Source organism: Lepidochelys kempii, chromosome 4 (assembly GCF_965140265.1).
Source record: "Lepidochelys kempii isolate rLepKem1 chromosome 4, rLepKem1.hap2, whole genome shotgun sequence".
Lineage (NCBI taxonomy): Eukaryota > Metazoa > Chordata > Testudines > Cheloniidae > Lepidochelys > Lepidochelys kempii.
This window is the reverse complement of record NC_133259.1, coordinates 15,291,429-15,312,261: the sequence shown is the minus strand read 5'-3', so window position 1 is coordinate 15,312,261 and position 20,833 is coordinate 15,291,429. Positions and strand designations below refer to the sequence as shown.

The window sequence follows — 20,833 nt, the reverse complement described above, 5'->3', positions numbered from 1 at the left end:
TTTTTCATTCAAAATGAATGGTTCGTTTGATTTTTCAGTTTTGTTTTGTTTCAATTTTCCTCCCTTTCACTCCCTTATTTTCCCTATCGCTCTCTCTCCCCGCTTTGGGAAATGTCCCTTTGATTTCAATAGGGACAGAGTGATGCCGAGCGCTTTTACAAGTCCCACTCTCCGCGTCCAACATGGCAAGAGAACAGACAAACAAACACATACTAAAATATTTCCAATCTGATTCTCTTTCCCCTGACAAACACATCAGGGTCAGATACAGCACTTGAATTGTTTGCCAGCTGCCCAGTGACTTTCAGTGTAACAGCACACGTCAATAGAGATTCAAAGTGGAGTCCACATACTTGAAGTGATTTTTGAAATCTGAACAAGAAAGCATTTGTGACACTGAAAAGCCATTGATGGGCCTGCAGTTCAGCAATGCAGTGAGCTGAAATACCAAGTCGTTTCCATAAATAAATGTATGGGAGTACAATGAGGATCTCATCAACAAAGAATAACAATGTTGCTAAGAAGGGGCTTTACCCAGGCAGACTGTCTTACAACTTTAAATCAGGGCAAAAAAAGGAAAACCCGATTTTCTGAAAAATGTTGAAGTTGTTTTCATTTTGCAGGGTTGGCAATTCACTGTTTTTTTCTTTTTTGATTATAATTATTTTTTATGATTCTGCCCCACCCCCTCCCATTCCATTTTTCAAAAATTGAAATTTAAAAAATAAAACATTTTGCATTTTCAAAACCAGACGTTTTCAATTTTGAAAAGCAATATCTAACTAAAGCATGTTCCATCTAAAAAGCTGCAACGACTCTATTCAACTCTACGTATCATTTGGTCACTGAATGTTGGCACCTGTTCAGAAACTGTTACATAGGAAATACAAATAGAACTATAGGGACAAGTCATAAAGTCAATTCAATTTTTAAATGAAATTCAATAGGAGATTTGCCTGAGTGAGGACTGAAGCATTTAGCCCATAATTATTAATTTAGAACAATTCTTAACAAAGGAAAATTACCTTCAACCCTGTAGGAAAATATTTCTGCATTTATGCTAATACCAAACCCTCTTTTGAGATCAAGACCAAACCAGAGCTCAGCCATTTAATGATAATAATGTTGAAACATCTAACTGAGGACTTAAAAATTAGAAAGAACCCATCTGTGCATGGAACTGATAATTGCTAGTTTTAATATTATTTCTGAATCCAGTTTCCTTAAAAATGAACCACTTTATAATTTAATTAAGTTGCCATCTAAAGAAAGACGGCTAATTTAAAGCACTAAGCTCAGATAAGAGAAAACAGGTCCTAGAGAATTGGTTTAGAAGGACCCCAAATAATTGTAGGAATTACTTTTATCTACAGTTCGCTCAAAGTCATCGGAATGACTTTTATATCAAAGAGGTGCAGTGAGTGACAGGCGCAGGATTTGCTTTGTACTGTTTAAAACTCATTAGGCCAAGAAATAACTTTATCCTGCCAGGACAGGAAAGAACAACAGATGCTGTTTTTGCATTATCTGCATTATTTAGCCCAGCAATCTTTAGACATTTGGGTCAAGTTTCTACAAATTTGTTGCTTTCATCTGACTGAGGAATCATGTGTCCTAACCTTTCAGTCTGACCTGTCTAATTGGTGTCCATTTATAACACTGTGGGGTTTTTTTTGGTGACAATTAACCATATGCTGACAAGGGTTTAATTTAATTTCTGCTAATGCCGGGACATAAATCAAAACTTAAAACGGAATAATGAAGGTATTGGATGCCACTGAAAAGAACAGATTTTTAAGCATAATCTAGCCAGTAGTTACTTGACTGTCCTGAGATTTATACAAAAGTGTTATTTTCAACATCCTCTTAACATTGAAGCTGCAGTTAAGGAAAACCTATTATGGTAATTGTAGGTGCCTTTATCTTTCTTTTCTGAAGACTCTTCTTTTTACAAAGCACCTGTGTTTTACTTAAAGCAAAAGGCCATCCCTCTTAGAGAGGAATGGTTTTATTCAGCATATTTTTCCTAGAGCATGCTGAATTTTCCTATTGCATGATGATTAAATAAAAAGAGAATAATCATGTTTATGCCTGTAGGTGCTAGGCAGCCTATCTTATAAATGACAATAAAAACCAGGGCTTGATTTGTGCCTCAGGATGGAGTGTGGCATGCAGGCACTTGGTATTCCCCTTGAGGCAGCTGCTCTCAGCCAAGAGTTTGCCCCACCTTGTGATGCCAAGTGGTGATACCATTGCCATCTACTAAGGGAAGACCAGCTTTAAATTGTGGCCTCTGGATTAGCAGAACTCGTGGGTATTCTGGCTGTGGGAAGACCCTGGCTGGCCTGACACACTTTGGTCACTCTTACTCATGTTCAGTAATACCTTGCTCTGTCATCCTGCCGAAATCAATACATCTCCCCATGCAGTCAAGGACTTCTCAGTGGGAGTAATGGTGGCAGAGCAGTGGAGAAGGATGCTCCAGTGAGTATAGCACTAACGTAGGACTTTGGAGACCTGGATCTAAGTCCCTCCTCTGCCACAGACTTTCTGTGCAGCCTTGAACAAGTCATTTAGCCTCCTTGTGCCTCAGCTCCCCGTAGGTAAAATGGGGATAATCACACTCTCCGACCTCACAGGGGTAGTGGGAGAATAAATACATTAATGATGGTGAGGTGCTCAAACAGTACAGTGGTGGGAACCATATAAATACCTATGATATCCTGTAGTCCTCTGTAAAATGCAATAGCAAGCTCAAGGCACTTGAGCACCCTGTTGCTATTGTCTGCAGCAGCCCAGTGGTGAATCAGCTCCCAGCAGTCAGTTATTAATGTGTTTCTTCTTGCCTTTTCATTCAGTTCAGAGAGCACAGTGACAAAGAGTCAGATACACAACATACGTTTCGCTTGATGCCCCCATCAGGCTTAAATGAAGGAGCTCTGCTGCTGTGAGCCCCGCATTGTTACCTTGCTAGAAGCCCTTACCAGTGGATTTGGTCTCCTTACAGCAGACGTGTCAGACTCATTTTGGGGAGAGGGTCAAATCTGATGAGCATACAGGTTTGGTTGATAAAGGTACTCGTGTTGATGTCAGGCACATAGATTTCTACAAGGCGTTTGACTTGGTACGACCAACATTTTGATTAAAAAAACGGAGCACTGTAAACTTAACATGGCACACATTAAATGGATTAAAAACTTCGGTCTCAAAATGTAATCATAAATGGGGAATCAACTGAGTTGGTGTGTTTCTGGTGGGGTCCCGCAGGGACTGGTTCTTGGTCCTACGCTATTTAACAGTTTTATCAGTGACCTGGGAGAAAACATCCCCGATGAAGTTTGCAGATAACACAAAACTATGGGGGAGTGGTAAATAATGGAGAGCACAGGTCACCAGTGCAGAGTGATCTGGATCACTTGGTAAACTGGGCACAAGCATATAATATACATTTTAATATAGCTAAATGTAAATGTGTACATCTAGGAACAAAGAATGTAGGCCACACTTATATGATGGGGGACGCTATCCCGGGAAGCTGTAACGCTGAAAAAGATTTGGGGGTCATAGTGGATAATCAGCTGAACATAAGCTCCCAATGCAACGCTGTGGCCAAAAGGATAATGCGATCCTGGGATGCATAAACAGGAGAAGCTCGAGAAGGAGCTGAGAAGTTATTTTACCTCTGCATTTGGCACTGGTGCGACTGCTCCTGGAATCCTGTGTCCAGTGCTGGTGTTCGCAATTCAAGAAGGATGTTGAAAAATTGGAGAGGGAGGGTTCTGAGAAAAGCCATGAGGATGAAAGGATTCGAAAACCTATCTTATAGTGATAGACTCAAGGAGCTTAATCTATCTAGTTTAACAAAGAGAAGGTTATGGGGTGATTTGATTATAGTCTGTAAGTACCTACATGGGGAACAGATATTTAATAATGGGCTCTTCAATCTAGCAGAGAAAGGTATAACATGATCCAATGGCTGGAAGCTGACGCTAGACAAATTCAGACTGGAAATAAGGCATAAATTTTTTAACAGTGAGAGTAAATAACCATTGGAACAATTTATGAAGAGTTGTGGTGGATTCTCCATCTCTGACCATTTTTAAATAAAGATGGGATATTTTTCTAAGAATTATTTGGAGCAAGTTCTCTGGCCTGGGTTATACAAGAGGTCAGACTAGATGATCACAGTGATCCCTTCTGGCCTTGGAATCTATGAATTTCATTTTTTAAATAATTGTCAGTTGAATGGGGTAAAATTTGAAGACTCCTTTCAATCCACTATGAATCTCCCACTGATTGTGATGGGAGATTTGTACATACAATGTGTTCTTTAGGTAAAAAACTACACTTGTAGTCATTATTGTTCTTTATTATTTGTTCGATACCTTGTCCTTGCAGTCAGTATTACTCAAAGGGAAAATCTGCTCCCTTTAAGATCACCATTACTTCTGCTCTAAGTGTCTCTTCTTTCTCTATCTTCTTCTGTATGCTTCTCTTCCTCTTCCCTGACTTTGTGTCTCTCCTTTTTTCTTCCCTCTGTATTTCCCTCCCTGCACTAACTCCCAATTCCCTTCTCTTCACTTGTAGGTTACACTCCCAACCCCATTCCAATTGCTAAAATAAGCAATGAAATGCTTAGACTGGCATTAGGTTTCAGAGTTAACAAATCAGTGAAATTAATGGGAGGCTGTGGGGGTTCAGACCTCTAAACGTTTCAGGCTGTCTGCAGACTCAGGCAGTGTAATTGGTTCTGTAACACTTGCTTTTTATTTGGGAGATTTTCTTCATAACCTTGAGAGCTAGAAACTTGCTTTTTGTTAAAATAAAAGCTTAGATTCTTCAGATTCTGGATTTACTATGTGGGTCACATAAATGCATCATCTAGGCTGAATCCAGATCACAGGTTGTTTGTATGACACCTCTGTGTTAAAGACATTTTCTTTTTTTAGGACTTACCCATTAGGATATATACATTTTAGGAAGTGTTATTTTTACATTAGCAGAGTAAATGTTATGATTTGTTACATTAATAAACATTCCCTTGTCCCCAATAATAGCAAAAGCAAAAAGGACAGAATATCCTTGATTTTTAAAAAGGTTATAGATATCTGGAAAAGCATATTGGAACCTATAGTATAACCAATATGTAGAAAAACAAAAGGGGAAAATATTTTTTTAAATGAAATTAAATAGTCAAATGTTACTCTGATTTAAAAAATAGAAATAATGCTCTCACTTTGGGAGTCTGTATTTTGTTGAAATCTCACAGCTTACATTACTAGGGACTGATCCTGTAAGGTGCTGAGTGCCCTCAACTCTCATAGTTTTCACTGAAGTCGATGGAAATTAAGGTCACACGGCACATTGCAAAAGGGCAATCAGCAGAGACCTGCTCCTGCTCCCATTGAAATCAGTAAGAGTTTTGCCATTATATTCAGTGGGACAAGAGGGGCCACTTAATACTTATGTGGCTGTATGAGGAATTTGGGAAAGTGGTAGAAGGAAGGGCTATGCGCACTTGTGTGCTGTATTCTGCAACAATCACTAGCCCCCAAATCAGGGACTAACGGTAAGGGGATTAGTGCATGGTGGCCCCAGGTAAAGAAAGCATCTAAGCATGAGGATAAGTTAAAGGGTGCGCTTAAGGTCAAACACATACTCCAGGTTAAAATACAGGCCCCTCAGTGACCTAGCTTTTCTGAATAGGGATACCTGCTTGAACTGGGGACATAGTATTTTCTCTTCTTTCCTTTTCTTTCTCCCTCTGCGTGGTATTACATGCTATTACAACTGGGATGTCTCCATTCCATCATATGCCCTCAGAGCAAACTGAGCTGAAGTGCCAAGTCTGCATCTTAATTTCCATCTGTTTCAACAAATATAGGATCTGACCCCAGTTCTGTGTCTCCTCATCTTTTTCTTAAGGAAACACATGGATAAAACTAACTGTGAAAATCTACTTCCTTTCTCTAATGAGAAGACATTATTGAACAAAGAGCCTACTGTTTTGAAGACAGAAATCTGATTGCCAAAAAATAAAATTCTTTGGTAAAAATGTAATAAATATTATCCAGAGCTTCCAATTTTTATATCTACCTGTCATCTAATTGTCTGTTTTTTACCTACCTATGGCTCCATCCTGAAAGGCACTCCTCATTGAGGTCATGGAGGTTGAGGGCACTCAGCACAGTACGTGGGTGCTGAGCACCTTACAGGATTGAGCCCCAGGAAAACTGCTTTTGCTACCGGGTACATGTGAAGTTGCCACAATGCCTTTAACAAACAATATATACTGGTAATTCAGTTTTTACTTACACTTGCATGGAGTTTTCCTTTTTTTGACATCGCTAAAAATTTGTTGCTGAAAACTCCTCGTATTCCTACAATCCCCTGAGACACAGCAAATATTTCCAAAATACCTAGGATGACAGAAATCCCAGAATAAATCACAATACTTTTCAGATCACTCTGACAAAAAGAAATCGTAGTTTCCTTTTGAAAAACCCCATCGTCCTTGGTTTACGCAATAATTTCACATTTGATTGTTTACTGCTTTGCTTATTGGAAATGTGCATTTATTTATATATGTCTTAAGATTGTTTTAAAACCTTAAGTCATCTTTCAGATGACTGACACATGATCATTAGAAATGCAGAGAATGTCTTTTGTTGGGTCCCGATCCCACAAAAACTTACGAATGTACGTAACCTTTAACATACGAGTAGTCCACTGATGTGACTGGGACTATTCATGTATATACTGTTAAGTATATGCATAAGTCTTTGTCGGATCAGGGCTAAATGCCCATACAATAGCCTATATCTCTGTTAAACTTAACAGACCTCTCTTCCTATGAACACACCAAAAAAACCCAACAAACTCTGTTCCGTTCAAAGTCGGCTATGACACAAACCAGCAGAGGCCAATCATTTCAACCATATGGCTCACTGACACTGTGTCATGCCATCAAAGCAATTATTTGTATCCTGTTAGGAGACCTCTTGGCCAAATACATCTCAGCTGTCCCTGGTTTTCGGTGATGTCCCTTATTTCAGACCCAAATTTCCCTCCAGTTCACACAAATTTAGTCTCTCACATTTATTGTTATAAAGGATTTGCACCAGAAATACAGGAGTAGAACTGATCTGCATTTTGGATGACACATTCTGATTCAGAGGAAGTGTAGTTACTTCGGAGCTGGAGACGCATGCACAAGGTCAAAATCTTTTTTTTTTTTTTTTTGGCAGGGCTTATCGAGCTGGATAACATTAGTGTGTATTAGTGTGTCCATTCAAGACACCCTATTGGGGTATGTCTCTCATTTTAACATATGCAAAACTAGGGCGGATTAAATTTGGCTAAAGGGAAAAGCAGTGAAAATAAAGCATTTTAAATTTTGCCCCATTTTATCCAAAATGAAACCATACCTCCTTACTTACTGGTATATTGCACTATGGAAACAAAGTTACAGCAAATATAATTATGCTAAAGGAATATATTCCATGTCTTCTTAAGATTCGTATGGGTCAGATTTTAATACACTTACTTACATTGAGTAGAATCCTACTCAGCAAGCATTCCCACTGACTTCAATGGGATGTTTTGTGGAATAATACACTATTTAGTTTGACTAAGAATGGCAGAATCTGGCCCTAAGGGAATAAAATTTATTTTTCCCTTTCCCTATTGACTTCCATGGAACTACTCTGTCTGTCACCAGGGTATCTGAATTCCTTCTTTGAGTAAAGGATCAAGGTATATGGCCACATTTGGGCCTTTGAAAGCTGAGAGATATACTGGGCTCAATTCTTTTTCTACTGAAATCTCATGCTTGAGGACTTGGGCCCCAATTCAGCAAAGCACCTGAGCACATAGGGAATCCCATCACTAACTCAGCAAAGCCATTAAGCATGTGCTTATATCCCATTGAAGCCAATGAAATGTACAGATGGGTGTTCTGTTCATCCTATTCATAATATTGGGTGTCTCCAGGGAAATTTTGGACAGGCAGACAAGTGTAAAGTTTCAGGCCTATTCAGATTTGTTTGAACCAAGAAATGGATCTCCTTCTTTGCAAAGCTTCAGGACATCGCTGATCTAACAACTTGACTCGGAATTGCGGGCACTGACCCTCGGACTCCTAATGGGCTTACAAACTATCAGAACTACTTCTTGAGGTGGAAGGCTCAGCCCTTAGGCTCATGACTCACTAGAACTTTTAACTGAGGCAGGGTATATCTAGACTGCAATCCAGAGATGTGATTGCAGCACATGTAAACATCCCCAAGCTAGCAGCAAAGCCTTGGTGGCACCCACCCACTGAGGACCCTGAGTACACATTCGAGCAGCCAATGTCTATACTGCCATAGCTTCCCTGATATTGTTACTCGAGCTACCTTTGATCCAGCTAAATCTAGCTAGATCAAAGCTAGCTCAGGTATCTTTACATGTGCTGCAAACACACCACCTGATTGCAGTCTAGACATACCTTGAGTTTGTAACCAGGTATTGACATAACTGGCTTTAAATATTATTTGCATGTCTAGTAACCATGGCAGATATAACAGTGTTTGTCCTAGACTGGCATGTTTGGCATCCTGTAACCAGGCTGGCACGTTGCTTTTTCCCTTGGGACAAGACTCCCTGACTGTGTAACTTGTTCTCTTTCCTCCTAGCTGTGGTAGGACACCCCAGAATGCATTGCCCAATGTTGGTGCCACTCTGTGTGCATGTCACCCAGGTACCCAACCTCCTAGTAAGGAATTATGGGATTGCTGCCCATTCCCCACCCCTCACCCCCAGAAATCAGCTATATGAATATGGTTAGACAGCATAGGATGTCATACAAAAAAAATTAGTAACTCCAGATCTGTGACTGATCTAGCTCCATCTTCCTGCAGTCTTCCCAAGGTCCTCACATTTCTTAATGTACTAGCATGGGGAATAGGCTTTGAGCTTTCCACCCCAGACAGGGATTTTCCTGTACAGGATAGAGATCCTTGCAATTTCATTAAAGGGCAGGGTTGGGCCCTGTGTGAGTTTTTTACCTAATGTATACAAAGTAATCAAAGGTTTAACTGTTTAATTGTAAATTCTGTTTTATTTCTGAGGTTAAAACAAGAACAACAATAATATTTCACCTCTAGTTCTCTCTATATAAATACATAAACGATGTGCTCAGGACTCACAATTTGGATCCAAATGTTGAATACCGCAAACTTTGGGGATGTTCAGATCTGGTGTTTTGATTGTGGTTCATCTGTAAAGTATATACCCCATACCTGAAACAATCCTCCCCTGCATCCTCTTTCCACTGAGAGGGAATAATTTATACACACATTTGCAAAACAGTAGTAGGGGAAATGCACCATGTGGTTGTTCCGGGCATGGAGAGCCCTTGCCAACTCTCACCAAAGTCAATGGTAGATTTAAATGGGAGTTGGATTGAACCCCTGATGCCCATATTAAAGTTGCAAGACTGACATTAGCCAGAGTACTTACCACAGAGTGCTTCTGTTGCCGCTTGACACACTGAAACAGTGTAATGCATACTGAGTAATGGATTGGGTCATTCATTGTCCCTTCAAGCATCTGGAGAGTGGAGAACTATAGGAGATATTATTTGGAATGGCATCCCAGAGAGCCACAAAGTAACTATGAAGTGTGCACTTGACATTGCATTGCAATGTTTGCTTCATTGCTTTGCCTGAATACGTGATGACATTGTGTTGTGAGGATGCAATGTCACGGCCAAACAAAGAGAGGTCAGGATGCCTTCCCAGGACTTTGTGGCTTTCTAGGCTGACTAAGTGCTCTGCAAAGAGATCACTGTTATAGAATGTCAAAAGTAGATATACTGACCTCAGTGAGATTTTTTTTAATTTGTTAGTGCTCTTTTTTTGTTTGCTCAGCTCCAGATTAAAAAAGGGATTGCTTTAAAATACTTATAAGCACACAACAATTTTTGTGCATTGGGGCTTTTTGTTGTTTTAATTACAATGGACTTGGTTCACTCCTGCTGGGTCAGAAGGTTGGAATTTGATTCCTTCTGTGCCGGGTCTGACCAGTTAATTTGAGATGGAGGAGAAGTTATCTCCAGAGCAAGGTGCTGGAATCTGGCAGGGGAAGGAAGTTTTAATTCAGAGCCATATCTCCGCAGGAACCCACCAGCTGTCCTGGAAATGGACTGGATCAGTTCTCCTGAGCATCCTATCCATGTTCCCTCTCTGTCCAGCACCATCCACTATTTGGTTGGGACAACCAGCTCTGGGTCCCCTGGAGAGTGGAGGTTTTAGTCCCCATGTATTTCTGTGATCTCCCCATTCTCCTTTTCAGGTGGACTTTCATAGAATCATAGAATCATAGAATATCAGGGTTGGAAGGGACCTCAGGAGGTCATCTAGTCCAACCCCCTGCTCAAAGCAGGACCAATCCTCAATTAAATCATCCCAGCCAGGGCTTTGTCATGCCTGACCTTAAAAACTTCTAAGGAAGGAGATTCTACCACCTCCCTAGGTAACGCATTCCAGTGTTTCACCACCCTCTTAGTGAAAAAGTTCTTCCTAATATCCAACCTAAACCTCCCCCACTGCAACTTGAGACCATTACTCCTTGTCCTGTCCTCATCTACCACTGAGAATAGTCTAGAACCATTCTCTCTGGAACCACCTCTCAGGTAGTTGAAAGCAGCTATCAAAGCCCCCCTCATTCTTCTCTTCTACAGACTAAACAATCCCAGTTCCCTCAGCCTCTCCTCATAAGTCATGTGTTCCAGACCCCTAATCATTTTTGTTGCCCTTCGCTGGACTCTCTTCAATTTATCCACATCCTTCTTGTAGTGTCGGGCCCAAAACTGGACACAGTACTCCAGATGAGGCCTCACCAATGTCGAATAGAGGGGAACGATCATGTCCCTCGATCTGCTCGCTATGCCCCTACTTATACATCCCAAAATGCCATTGGCCTTCTTGGCAACAAGGGCACACTGCTGACTCATATCCAGCTTCTCGTCCACTGTCACCCCTAGGTCCTTTTCTGCAGAACTGCTGCGTAGCCATTCGGTCCCTAATCTGTAGCTGTGCATTGGGTTCTTCCGTCCTAAGTGCAGGACCCTGCACTTATCCTTATTGAACCTCATCAGATTTCTTTTGGCCCAATCCTCCAATTTGTCTAGGTCCCTCTGTATCCTATCCCTGCCCTCCAGCGTATCTACCACTCCTCCCAGTTTAGTATCATCCGCAAATTTGCTGAGAGTGCAATCCACACCATCCTCCAGATCATTTATGAAGATATTGAACAAAACCGGGCCCAGGACCGACCCCTGGGGCACTCCACTTGACACCGGCTGCCAACTAGACATGGAGCCATTGATCACTACCCGTTGAGCCCGACAATCTAGCCAACTTTCTACCCACCTTATAGTGCATTCATCCAGCCCGTACTTCTTTAACTTGCTGACAAGAATACTGTGGGAGACCGTGTCAAAAGCTTTGCTAAAGTCAAGATACAATACATCCACTGCTTTCCCTTCATCCACAGAACCAGTAATCTCATCATAGAAGGCGATTAGATTAGTCAGGCATGACCTTCCCTTGGTGAATCCATGCTGACTGTTCCTGATCACTTTCCTCTCATGTAAGTGCTTCAGGATTGATTCTTTGAGGACCTGCTCCATGATTTTTCCAGGGACTGAGGTGAGGCTGACTGGCCTGTAGTTCCCAGGATCCTCCTTCTTCCCTTTTTTAAAGATTGGCACTACATTAGCCTTTTTCCAGTCATCCGGGACTTCCCCCGTTCGCCACGAGTTTTCAAAGATAAGAAAGGAATTCTTTCTCCACAAGAAAGGAATTACAGCCCAGGTTTCCCTTCAAGTGAATTGAGCTGTCTATATATTAACAAACCAAAATACATATGTATGTATAAAAGCAAATGGGTATATATACTATTTGGACCTAATTCTGCACTTATTAACATTTGTGTAAATCAAGAATAACACCATTGATGTCAATGGACATACAACTGTGTAAAAGCGATGTAAGTTGGAGGAGAATCAGGCCCTTTATTTTCATTATAACAATAATATTTCCTTTTTTCTGTTCTACATCTATACACCCTCTATTATTTTGGCTGTTGAAAATTTATGAGACTGTAACTTTTCAGCTTGGTGTACACAGATTTTTCATACACATACATAAAAAATGTAATCTATAGACATTTACTGAGCTGGTAAAAAAACATATGTTTTTTTTCAGATTTCCTTTTCCCTTCCCAAAACTTGGAAAAAAACCAGGAGATTAGTTCTTGATGTCAGCTGACATTTTTATGCCCATTTTTTAAGAACAAAAAATATTAAAAACAAACACCAGAAAATATACAATTTTTATGAGTTTTTCATGCAATATGGTACAAAATGAAGCCTGCATCCATGATTTCAACGCCTAATGACAATGGGCATTCTGTTTATCAATTAAGGGATTAATTTGATCCTTACTGTATATTAATTCAACTATGCCAGGGCGGGCAAACTTTTTGGCCTGAGGGCCATATCGGGTTTTTGAAATTGTATGGAGGGCCGCTTAGGGGAGGCTGTGCCTCCCAAAACAGCCAGGCATGGCCTGGCCCCCACCCCATATCTGACCCCCCCTGCTTCTCACCCCGGATGGCCCCCCCAGGACTCCTGCCCCATCCAACCACGCCCTGTTCCCTGTCGGCCCCCCCAGGACCCCTGCCCCATCCACACACACCCCTGCTCCCTGTTCCCTGATCGTCCCTGGAACTTCTACCCCTGACTGCCCCCCGTTGCCCCATCCAACCCCTCCTCTCATTCCTGACTGCCCCCCCCGGGACCCCTGCCCCATCCAATCACCCCTTCTCCATGACTGCCCCCGGAACCCCTCTCCCTGTCTGCCCCCCGCCACCCCACCCAACCCCCTCTCCTTCCTGACTGCCCCCTGGGACTCCTGCCCCCATTCAACCCCCCTGTTCCCCGCCCTCTGACCGCCCCGACCCCTATCCAGACCCCCACCCCCTGACCACCACCCCGAACTCCCCTGCCCTCTCTCCAACCCCCTGCTCCCTGGCCCTTTCCCACGCTGCCTGGAGCACCGATGGCTGGCAGTCCTACAGCTGCACCGCCCAGAGCACCAGGACAGGCAGCCGTGCCGCCCGGCTGGAGCCAGCCACCCCACCACGCAGCATGGAGCACCGGGTCAGGCCGGGCTCTGCAGCTGCGCTGCCCAGCAAGAGCTCGCAGCCCCGCCGCCCAGAGCATGGCACTGCGGGGGAGGGGAAACAGCAGGGGAGGTGCCGGGGGCAAGCCTTCCGGGCCAGGAGCTCAGGGGCCGGGCAGGAGGATCCCGCTGGCCGGATGTGGCCCGCAGGCCGTAGTTTGCTCACTTCTGAATGATGCCAATTATTCTTAAAATGATTAGGATATTTCACTTTAAAGGCATACGAGACCAGAGGCCCTCATACAACTTCTACCTTCAAAGGTCACTTCAGATGGACCAAAACTTGCTATCCTTAATTCAATTAATTGAATCAGAATTTGCCCAAAGACAAGGTGGGCCTTATTCTGATCTCACTTGCACTGGTGTAAATCAGGAGTGACTCCACTAAGTCAATAGTTACTTCAGTTTCAAACTGGCATAAATAATCAGAATCTGACCCCCCGAAACAGGCAAGCTTGACAATTCATTTTATATAAGATCATAATTCTCTAAAAGCCTAATCAATAGTTTCACTGTGCAAAGAGCCACTGAATGCATCGATCAGCAACCCTGCTGATCACACTGTAATCGGTGCCAGAAGAAATTATATAAACTACATAATGGTGCAATACTGATAATAGTGTATTGTATTGTACATAAATAAATGTGAGGAACATGCTATGCTTGCCACCACGCCTTTCTGATTAAGAGAGAACTTTGCCCATGGCAATATTCTGGTTACAATGTGCTTTTAAAAATGAACAAAATAAACCCATTTTTATAAAGCTATTTTAGATATCATAAATGGTCCCATCTGATCCTGCAATCCCCTAGTATACACATCTCTTTTTTATTTCAGTGAGAGTTCTGGTAGACAAGAAAAATACAAGATTGGGCCTTTGAGATTTGATTGAACCCACATCAACAAGGATATTCAGATTTAAGGACAGAGTAGTTCTGTATCAGAAGCATGTTCAGACAGTACCTGTCCCATCCTTAACCTTTTTCAGCCTCAGAACATGAGAACAGGTTTCAGAGTGGTAGCCATGTTAGTCTGTATCAGCAAAAACAACGAGGAGTCCTTCTGGCATCTTAGAGACTAACAAATGTATTTGGGCATAAGCTTTCATGGGCTACAACCCACTTCATCAGATGCATGGAGTGGAAAATACAGGAGGCAGGTATAAATGCAGAACACAAGAAAAGATGGGAGTTGCCTTACCAAGTGGGGGGTCAGTGCTAATGAGGCCAATTCAATTAGAGTGGTTGTGGCCCATTCCCAACAGTTGACAAGAAGGTGTGAGTATCAACAGAGGGAAAATTATTTTTTGTTGTGACCCAGCCACTCCCACTCTTTATTCAGGCCTAATTTGATGGTGTCAAGTTTGCAAATTAATTCCAGTTCTTCAGTTTCTCATTGAAGTCAGTTTTTGAATTTTTTTCTGGTTGAAGAATGGCCACTTTTAAGCCTGTTATTGAGTGTCCAGGGAGATAGAAGTGCTCTCCTACTGGTTTTAAATGTTACAATTCTTGATGTCTGATTTGTGTCCATTTATTCTTTTGCATAGAGACTGTCTGGTTTGGCCAATGTACATGGCAGAGGGGCACTGATCCCACACTTGGTTAGGCAACTCCCATCTTTTCATGTGCTGTATATTTATACCTGCCTACTGTATTTTCCACTCCATGCATCTGATGAAGTGGGTTATAGCCCACGAAAACTTATTACCAAATAAATTTGTCTCTAAGGTGCCACAAGGACTCCTCATTGTTTTTGCTAACATGAGAAGTTATTTGCATGCTGCTGTTTGAAACAGACAGTTTTTGAGCCAAAAAAACAGCCATATGCTGCCTTCAGTCCATTGTTTTTCTTCTATGTAGGAACTGTGCTGTGGACCAGAGATAGCGTGTAGCCTAGTGAATGGAAGCAATTGCCAATCTCATAGGTGGCAACCAGTGCAGATTTGTAGCCATAATGAAACAAACTGGAGACAGGACCAGATCACCACTTCCCATGACAAAAACCCTCAGAAGAAGGTTAAGAGGGGAAATAAACTCTGTGCAAGGGGCATAGAACAAGCTGTGGTTCCACCTCCCAAGCCTCATGATCCACAGGCGGCATTGACACTGAGACCCTGTGCCTCCATTTGGCTCTGGGGCTCAGATCCTCCATGGTATTTAGGCTCCTAATTTTTATTGATATCAATGGAAGTTAGGAGCCTAAATACCTTTGAGAATCGAGGTGTGGGTCCCCAGTGCTGCCCCACCACTTCCTGGCCACACAGCTCTGTTGGAGCCTCTTTGCAGGAGCCTCCTCTGCTGCACCTGCTCTTGGGCATCACTAACATGGAGAGGTTTGTGAAGTAAATACAACCTCTGCTTGTATTCACCTTCCCCTTGTGTTTGTGCAGGATCTGTGGGTTAACAAGGTGCACTTCCCCTCAAGCCACCTGGTCCCGCCCAGCCAATGCCTAGAAACACAGGAGTTAGATCAAACCAGTGATTCATTGAGTCTGATATTCTGTCTCTGACATTAGCTAATACCATGTGCTTCCGATGAAGCTGAAACAACCCAGTAATGCTCAGATGGGAATCTGCTTCCTATATCTCATCAGTTAGTGGGTGATTTATGCCTGATATGGTATGTTGCTGATTTTAAAAAATGTATTTAACCTACCAGCGGTCACTGTGCATGTACTCATTATCCATATAAACATCTTAGCCTCTCCTGAATCCTACTAAACTCTTAGGTGGAGATTTTCAGAAGTCTCTAGTGATATTGCGTACCTCAAGTTTTGGGTGCCCACCTTGAGATACCTCAGAGGGGATGGGTGTTCAGCATTTATTGAAAATCTGACCTCTTTCAAGTGTCTCAAGTTGGGCACTCAATATCACCTGTCACTTTTGAAACTTTTGGCCTCAGTGATGTGTTGTGGCAATGAACTCCACCAATTAATTAGTCACTGTTTTTAAAACCAATTCTTTTCATCAATTGTAAATTTGTCACCTTTCTGTCTCATTGAATATTGCCTTGTTCTTGAATTCTCCGAAGAGATAGATAAGAGCACCTGATCATTGGGTACTTCTTTTAGGTATTTTGTGTACCTCTATAATGCTGCCTCTTAGGGCCTCATCCTAACAACTGCTCTATGTGAGTGAACCCCTGTGTCCTTGGGGAGCCCTAACGTCCACCCACAGGGAAAAGCTTTCAAGACTAAGGTCCTTCTGATTTCCGCCCTAAACTAAATGATATCAGTCTTTTCAATCTCCCCTCATAAAAAAGTCTCTGATCGTTTGTTGTTTCTCTCTGAACCCTTTCTGTTTCCACTACTCCTTTCTTAATATGGTGTGACCAGAACTGAACACAATATTCCAAGTGAGGGCAGAACATCAATTTATAAAATGGTGTTATAATATTTTCAGTATTATTTTCTATCCCATTCTTCATCCATTTGTACTTTTTGTTTCCTTTTTAGAACACCGCTGCACATTTAGCTGAGGTTTTCATCGGGCTGCCCACAATAACATCCAGGTCTTTTTTCTGGAGTGGTTACACTGAATTCAGAACCCAGAAAGACTCAAACCATTCCTTGCAATGTGCATTATCTTGCCTTTGTCAACACTGTCTTTCATATGACCCATTAATCTAGATGTATACGGTCCTGCTGAAGTTCCTCAGAATCTTCTGTAGTCTTGATCATTCAAATAATTTAGAGTCAGCTGAAAAACTTGCCACTTTGCTGTCCACCTGTAGCAGGGCAGTTACCCCGCTCCTGTGAAAGGCTAGGCTGATTGGGGAAGCAGCCACAGCTGGGGCCATGCCTCAATCAGGCCACAGCTGGCCCTATAAAAGGGCTGTGAGCCAGGAGCTGAGTGAGTCTTTCTCTAGCTCTGGAGAGAGAAGGGTATCTGAGGTAGAGTTGTGCTGGGGAAAAGGTAAAAGGAGCTGGGGAGCTCCAGCCTGGTAATTCCCCAGGCTGCAGGCCTTGTGCAAGGCCTAAAGAAGGTATTGGGGCTACAGAGGTGCAGCCTGGGAATAGGCAGAGGCAGCTGGTCCTAACCCCTTACCAATGATGAGTGGCCATTACACTGCAGTCTGCCCCAGTGAGTGGGGGCTAGATGATGACTGGCAGTAGCCACTGAGGCAAGGTGGGGATAGAGAATTGGGGGTTCCCCAGGGAGGGGCAACCCAGGATGTGGGGACTGCTGGGAGCAGAACTCCAGGGTCCGGGAAAGACATGGGGCCAAAGACAGATGAGTCAGCAGAGGGTACTCCAAGCTGGAATCAAGCTAATTCCCAGGATAACCAGCAGGAGGTGCCACACCAGTGAGTCATCACAGCGCTACACCACCCCTCTTCCAGTTCTCTAATGAATATATTAAACAATGTCTTTGGGGCAGCCTCTATTAACCTTTTGCCATGTTCAAAACTGATCCCTATTTCTTGTCTCTTGGCCAGTTTTTAATGCGTGGCAGTACTTTTCCTTTCACCCCATGTCAATTAAGTTTTCTTGACTTCTTCTTGTGAGGGATTAATTCCCTTGGTTCAGACCTTCCCCACTTAGAGATCTTAGAACCCTCCTCCCCTGGGTGACTGAGAAGGTGGGAATGTGGCTGTGGAAGTAGCTTACAGCCCCTATTCCACCTGAGAAGAGTGAGATCTCTGCACAGGGGCCCTTCTCTGTTCATGGATCCTTTGCAGTTATTTGGCAAGTCTACGGACCTTTACTTTTTGTGTGACCAACCTTGTCTGTGGAATGCCTCTGAAATTCACCACCCTCTTCTCACATCCCCCATGGTGCTTCAGGAAAACACACTGGATCTTGGAACTTCCCTGATGAAGAATTCTGAGGATGAGCTTCAGTCACTCAAAATATCCCTTTGGCCATGAGTGTCTCAGATGCTCTCCTATATTGCAGCTTGTGCGATGAAGCTTCAGTTATGGGTAAGGCTACATTTATGTCACAGAGGTCATGGAAGTCAACGAATCCGTGACTTCCAGTGACCTCCATGACACTGTCTGCTTCAGCCCCAGGGGCTGCAGGACTGGAGCTTGCAGCCAGCACCCAGCAGGACCCCGGTAGGGTTCTGGCGACAGCAGCGATAGGCAACAGGGGGTCCCCTGCAGGGTTCCAGGGGCAGGTGACAGATTCCTGAGGGGGCCCTCCTCAGGGTTCCAGTGATGGAGACAGCCTCATGCAGGGGAAAGGAAGGGGGATGCCTCGGGCAAGCAGCTGGGGGTGTCCCCTTTTCTCTTTGGGAAATATGGCCCCCCTGCAGCTCCCAGCCACCATTGGCAGAGGGGGACCCCCTGCAACTTCCACCTGCCGTGGCCAGAGGGGGAACCCGACAGCTCCCAGCCACCACGGTGGCAGGGGAAACCATGGAGCCGCAGCAGCAAAAGTCACAGACCGATCACAGCTTCTGTGAATTTTTGTTTATTGCCCGTGACCTGTCCGTGACTTTTACTAAAATAACCATGACAAAATCGTAGCCTTATTTATGGGTGCAAGGGAACATGTTCCAAGTCTTAATCAAATCATTTAAAAGATGATCCTGTCTTGGTAAGAAGCAACAGAACAAACAAGGCTGAACTCCAGAGAATACTATTTGCAGTTGGTATATTATGTCCAGTGAAGGAAATTAGAGATTCCATTTGTCTAAGCATCGATCTAAGATGTATTGCAGGGGCTACAGAGGGTGTGTGTGTGTGTATGTGTGTGTATATATATATATATATATATATACACATAGTATACGTATGCATGGGTCAAACACTGATGCTGGTACACCTTTTCCACCTGTGCAGGAAGAGGGGATTGCAGAGGAAGAGTGGGTGATGACAGGAAAGAGAAGGATTGACACTTCTACATGTTCCCTGCCACACACATGAGCCTGAGGAAGCAACTTGGCCACTAGGCTGGTGGGTCTGTGAATCAAGAGAAGGGGAGGAAGAAAAACATGCTTTGGAGGGTACTAAAGAGTGACTGGTTACCCATGTGGATATCCACATGGAATTAATGCTGATCCTGGCAGCACTAATTTCCACTCTGCACCCCTCTTGGTGATTTTGCTCAACTATAGGCAGGACAGCTAATGGCAACATGACTCCTGGAGTACCTATGTTCCCAGGAGGATAGGAAGGTTGGACAGAACTGTGGATAGATAGCTCCTCTGCTGGCTGAGTGCTTCTTTCCCCACTGATTCTGAGAATCAATGGGTTCAGATGCCTCACTTCCCCACCCACCTCCTCTGGAACCCCCAACACTCTCTCCTCAAGAGGTGCATTAGCTGGAAACTCTGAGTTGAAACAGAGCTAATAATTTCACCCACCGGCAGATCCACACACGAATGCCTGGAAAAGATTAAAGGGACAGACACTATAAGTTTGGCTTTCCTGGTCATGCATACAACCATCTATGTTTTGTGAATGAGCCTCCAAAATGGAGCCCTCGGTAAAGTGCAATAACTATATTTTTAAAAATGTGGTAAGTTAAGGACAGAATATGAGATTTTATCACAGTTTTTAGTACAGTTCTGCTATTAATTAGTGCAAAATTATCCTTTCTTTTAGGAAGAATTACACTGAATGTGAATAGAATGTGAGGCAAACAGCTATGCCCAGGTGGAGCCCTGTGCCTGCATAGAACTGATTGCATGATCAGGGCCTAAATTATTCCCTATGGGCCAGATTCTGTAAGTACTCTGTGGGCAGAACTCCCACTTGAATTCACCAGCATTCCACATCCAGAGGTGATACAGAACCACACCCTATGTTTTTTAATGTTCTTTTTAAAGCACCACCACTCTTTCTGCCATTTTGATTTCCAAGACTAGGACATTTGCGCAGTAATAGTAAGACCTGAACATCAGTCAAAGCCAATAACAGCAAGACGGGAGCTCCTCTAGGAGGCCTGGCATTTCTTCTGAGTTTTAGGTTTAAACAAAAGTATCATGTTGCTTCACTCAAACAATACAAAACATAAAGGGAAGAATGACAAAGTAGGCAGTTCTGTTACAAGTAGGCAGTTCTGAAAGACAGGACAGAAAGTCACGCATCTGTTTAGAGTTTAAGTGGCAGTGTGGTCTAGTGGTTTGAGCATGGGAATAGATGTCAGGAACTCCTAAAGTCTAATAGTGACTGCCACTGGCTTGTGATGTAGGGGTGGACAAATCATCTGGGGTGTGATGATCAAAAGAGTTCAGTTTTCATTGACTTCAATGGAAGCAGAGCTAAGGCAGTGCAGAGTGCTTTTGAAAATCTCATGCTTGTAGCTTCATTTTCAGAGGTCAGTGGCAATTGTGAGTGCTCAGGACATCAACTGGAGTTGCTAGGGCTATTAAACTTTCCACCTCAATTTTCTCATCTCTAAAATGAGACTAATATTTGCTTCATCACATGGCTGTTTGGAGGATTAATGAGTTGAAATGGGGTTCTAGTCTGAAAAGTGACTATCAAGATGACATTGATGGGTTCTGGGTTTGTTGTCTCTTAGTTATTTCCATATCAAATGTGTACTGTTCACTATTAAAATGATGTTTTCTCTTACTATGAGCCCTGCAGATGGAACCTAGGAACCAGAAATCAAAGTGGCTTCTTTCCCTCTTGTTTACAGTCATCTGTA

General features: G+C 43.0%; 1 protein-coding gene across 6 annotated transcripts in view; it reads right to left on the bottom strand.

Moving 5' to 3' along the window:
• FGF5 (fibroblast growth factor 5) overlaps positions 1-20,833 on the bottom strand; it is a 38,607-nt gene that overhangs the window by 13,569 nt on the left and 4,205 nt on the right. For 3 of the 6 annotated variants that reach the window (XR_012158440.1, XM_073340481.1, XM_073340482.1), the window contains exon 2: positions 6,316-6,419. The exons of 2 other annotated variants lie outside the window; for them this stretch is intronic. Coding sequence is in view for 3 of the 4 variants with exons in the window: in XM_073340481.1 (XP_073196582.1) it covers positions 6,316-6,419 (104 nt within the window). In the remaining variant the exon portion in view is untranslated. Of the gene's footprint in view, positions 1-6,315; positions 6,420-9,188; positions 9,260-20,833 lie in introns of those variants that run through there. One more of the 6 variants, XM_073340485.1, reaches the window with a different exon arrangement.